At 39.2% G+C, this 4,970-nt stretch overlaps 1 protein-coding gene across 1 annotated transcript in view; it reads right to left on the reverse strand.

Annotated features, from left to right (window-relative positions):
- Positions 1-4,442: 4,442 nt before the first annotated feature.
- The window catches only part of LOC145392529 (RNA-binding protein 42-like), a 112,889-nt gene continuing 112,361 nt past the window's right edge, over positions 4,443-4,970 (reverse strand). The window contains exon 4 of the mRNA XM_080266929.1: positions 4,443-4,712. Within this exon, the coding sequence (XP_080123055.1) occupies positions 4,600-4,712 (113 nt within the window). The 3' untranslated portion in view covers positions 4,443-4,599. The remainder of the gene's footprint in view (positions 4,713-4,970) is intronic.

A 4,970-nucleotide genomic window follows, 5' to 3' on the forward strand; every position in this document is an offset into this window, starting at 1 on the left:
TAATTTTGGGCATGCAGAGGTCGAGGTAGGTTTGAGCTCCAAACAATCGAAGTGCTTTACAACTCAGAGTTCAAGAAAGTTGTACTTAATCCCTACAGTTCGAAAATTTGTCCTAGGGTGAATACTATCGTTCTGAAGTGTCAAGCAAAATAATAAATAAATAAATAAATAAATAATAATAATAATAATAACAATGACGCCACCGTGTGGAAGGGGTTCCTAATACAACATTCAGGATTACACCTCATCCCTCTCTCCACAACTTGGCGCAGTCTTGCCGGAAAATTTTCATTGTTCTATTTGGAAAACTTTATTCCAGCAACTCGTACACGATTTGAATGATTTAATTCAACTAAGAGTTAGTCAGAACTTGAGAGATTTAATACTGTAACCCAATTATCTTTTCATGACAGGATCAACTCTCATACTCTTCCATCTGACACTAGGTCACGGTGCTCTACTAAGAGAGATTCATAGGAGCCCAAGAGTTATTAAAAAAAAAAAAAAAAAAAAGTTCCATTGCATGAATACTGAGGTTATTGCACATATGCTTGTAAACAGTGCTTAGCAAAAGCTAACCTGACGATGATCTCTAGCCACTTCCAGCTCAGTTAAAGGCCCAGTGTAGTCACAATGGTGTGTCGATTTGACTGGCAACAAAGGAGACTCATTCCTACCTCATAACTATGGCTAATCGAAGTTTCATGTGACCACGATTTGTCATTCAAAGAGTGAAAGTGGCCCAGTTCCGTCAGGTAAATACAAACCAACCACAGTAACCAAAGAGACTCATTCCTAAAGAAGAGAGGCTCATCGAGTTCCAGTGACCACGACTTGAAGTTGTGGGAGTGGCCCTGTAAGGCTCATCAAATATCATGCAATACTTGTGGAAGTGGTTTAGTACTGTCAGGTAAAAACAAACCGAGTTCGACCATAGCTAATTCCTTAAGTCCAGTGACGTACTATACATTTTGTTCTTGCTGTCTCCTGACGATTCTTTTCAGCTACGGACAGACTTTTCGAAGCAGAAATGTTAAATGTGGTCTTCATTAACTCCTTCTCTACATGGGACTTCTCCTAAACTGAAATAAAATTGTCTGGTGGCAGCAACAATAAGGACAAAAATGAAAAAGACGCCATCGTGGTAGTTAAAAATGAGCTTCTTACACGGCTTCGTACAATGTAAAAAACCATTGTTTATATCGCACAGAAAAACACGTAAAAAAATTGTCTTAACCCGCACTTAAAAACTGGTGAATCTATGTTACTTACATGTACAGACGAAACATTTTGAGGAAAAAATGTCAAGGATTTATAACAATAATAATAATAATAATAAAAACAAATGCATGGAAAAAAAAAAAAACAGCACCTGAAAGGATATACAGCACTGTAAATTCACTTTCCCTGTAGACGCTTGAAGGAGGTCTCAGTGAAATTACAAAAATCTCAAACATCTGAAAGGATATAAGCACTCTAAAGCATGTTTTCTTCCCGAATACGCCTCAGTGGATTTACATAAACCTCCTGGTGCAACGTAGCCTACTGTAACACCGCGTCCACAATAAATGCATACTGGCATAGGCGGGTGTTTTGGATCAGTATTACCCTCAGAAGTTCTCACCTGTGTCTAGTGAGGCTACTTGTATGGGTTACAGTGATGCAAAACTCCCTCCAGCACCAACAAGCATTTGGTGTGGACGCGGCCTGTCATTTCAATTATTTCAAGTACTAACACAGTCGGCTATGGTGGATGATACCTGGGCGAGACTGTCAGTTTCTCTTACTTCCTTCTCAGATTTTGACCTTAGTAGTTTGTGGAGTTTTACTTCCTAGGATTTTCAACACACACACACACACACACACACACACACACACACACACACACACACATAAGCACAGTTTATGGTGCACGTTAACACTTCTCTAGCTTTTCATACTGGGAAAAGTATGTTCGCAGGCATTTATGGTCCGTTCTCTCTCTCTCTCTCTCTCTCTCTCTCTCTCTCTCAGAATCCGTCATTCTCTTTCCTACACACAATTCTTCATCACACACACACACACACACACACACACACACACTCCAATTTCCCTAAACACACAATTATGCTTAAGATTTACAGTACATAAAACATATATCGGGAAATACAGCAAACTTCATTAATCCTTGTATCCTCCAGGTCATCCTCATGTCACCTCTATGTCGTAAATGTGTATCCTTTATTTTCCTATTTTTATCATTTATTTTACGTAACACCTTTCAGTCACGAATTTCATCGCCTTTCTAAATACCTGGAACTTCTGCCCATCGTTTTATGCATTAACGTAGGTCGTTTGCAGAGTTACTAATCTTTGTTACCCCACTTATTTCTCTAACTGCTTATAATCTACTGTACGCTCCTTTATCATCTATTTCATTATCTTTCTATTTGCTGCGTTTCCTGATCTCACTGTTCAAGCCCTACAGAGCGCTTTTTTTTTTTTTTCCCCCAACCTGACCAAAACCCCTACCCTTCTTCGGCTCAGAATGAATAGTGATTTGACAAGTAACCATGGAGACTGAACAGTTGCTTTAACCTGTAACCAAGGAGACTGAACAGATGCTCTGACAAGAAACCAAAAAGACTCAATCGTATCTCATAATAAGGTTCACCACGCAACCCACGACCTGGTACTGAAGTTGTGGGACTGGTCCAGCTGTGACGGGTAAAAACAAACCGACTGCAGCAACCTGGGAGAATCGTTCGTAACACATTACTTAGGCTCCTCGAATCTCAAGCAAACAAGACTTAGAAATTAGTTGTGGAAGTAGCCCAGTTCCGCCAGGTAAGATCAGACCGAATATAGAGTTCATTCCAAGGATGCATCTTCTTTTACCTTCGCGCATTTTTTCTTTACCTTGTATCGACTACTTGCCACTGTCTCTGTTTCATCATCTTTCTAGCAATCCGGAGTGCCTGGCGATTTAGCTGCTGATACACCTAAATAATTCCCAAACCTATTACTAACCTTTCTAAGGCCTCGCTCTTTCATTTTTTTTTTTTTCCCGTCTACCTTCCATCTTTATAATAACGTTTTTAACTCTTTCAGCATGATGAGACACAATAATATTAACATTCGTTTTTTTATATCTTCAGATGATTTTATTCATCTTAGGATATAGTTTTTTGCGCTGGAGAATTTTAAATAACGTTCACTCATCACCTGACTACCAGGATAATCTTGTAAGCTGAGTAAAATCGTCCGATAGCAGCAGTAAGAATATAATTTTTTTACGTTCTCTGGCTGAATTAGTTTACCACCTATCTGGAGCGCTTGCCGATCCAACAGCCCATTTCCTTATATCCTTCTCATGACCGTATTTTAACTGGCAAAGTAGGCTTCGTAGCACCTATTCCTTGGCGATTTATTAAGCGAATCTCACCTCATCACTCTTCTGTGGGTTATTTACGGCACTTTAATATCAACACACTTTGTATCAAACAGACAGCACAGAATACTAAGGTGTAATGAGCAGAATAAGTCACTATGATAGAAGTTCTACAGCAACTTAGCATACGGCCCACACACTTTGTAGTATTATCGAACCAAAAACGACCCTCACATTTACCAGTATTATCAAACCAAAATAAGGTACAAATCCTCTTATATCTCCCCTCTTATGATGCAGACCGTATGCTTGTTACGCTCCTGATATCAATTTAGTTCTTATTTATGGTTCTCTGATGCTATTTTATTTCATCATTTATATTCGATAAGGATAACGTTTCATATTATGCTCCTCTGATACACCTCCTGTAAGGATGTACGGTAGTTTCAGATCGTATTCCTCTATTATGGACTGAAAATTCACGTGGTTATACAGTTTTCATATCAAACTCCTCTACATATCACAAACATTTTCCATGAACTGAGCTCCTTACCTACTGAGCTACTCTAAAAACGTGGTTTGCTAATAAGATAAGGAATTATTGCTGTTTCTCCTCCTGTTTCCTATATCATTACATACTATGCCCTGATGTTACCGGTACGTATTTTGCTTCACATCACAATCCTGCACTGCATGTTTTTTCCTTAATATGTTCATCTCTTTAGGATTTATGTAAAACTCTCCTTTTACACGGATTTTGTTCCTTTTTACGTTCCTTTGTATGGGGTTTGGTTTCATATCACATTCCTCTATCACTGTCTGTTACGTGTTTGATTTCAGTTCCAAAGCCTCTACCACTCTACAGTATGGCCCGTACTGATATGGCTTTGCAGATTTCGCAACTCCTCTTCCTTAGCAATTTATCTTGCACGTTACACCCCTGAATCCTGTCTATGATCAATGCAAAATATGTCGGTATTAAAACGATAATAACAGGGAGTGTTACGATGGAATATGCAAAATAAATCGCTAAGGAGAGGGTGTTACGAAGCCTCACATGCCATCTATGATACATCCATACTTCATACTGATCTACTTCTCTATTTGATTATTCTACGTCTCACTCTCCTCCCTTCAACTCCACTATCATTTTACCTCTTATGGATCTACTCCTCACTGTCCTCCCTACATTTATTGAGCTCCGTAACTACCGATCTAAGCTTAACTATCTATTTGAGTCCGAGCAGCTGCTTTTCCCTCTGTTTCTTCTGCACCATGTCCACGTTGCGGTCCTTCCACGTGCTCTTTCTCAGCTTGATAGGACGCGACCCAACATACTTGCCTGAAAATGAGAAGAGATGGATTAGATACAGCCTTATGTAACTACATCAGTATGAGGATTCTCCCCTAAGTTGAGTGAAAAATGTCTAAAGTAACGGATATGAATACAACGGCTTCGGGATAAAGGGATTAAAATCAGTAGCAAAACTGTATAACAGTCACACTTTGAGCTTCAGTCGAAGGAACTCTAAACCACTGAATAAAACCTACCATACAAATGCAATTACACATACATTAACCAGGGACGATAACCAAGTCC

This window comes from Coenobita brevimanus, chromosome 22, assembly GCF_032717465.1.
Source record: "Coenobita brevimanus isolate Jiangsu-jjx chromosome 22, ASM3271746v2, whole genome shotgun sequence".
NCBI lineage: Eukaryota > Metazoa > Arthropoda > Malacostraca > Decapoda > Coenobitidae > Coenobita > Coenobita brevimanus.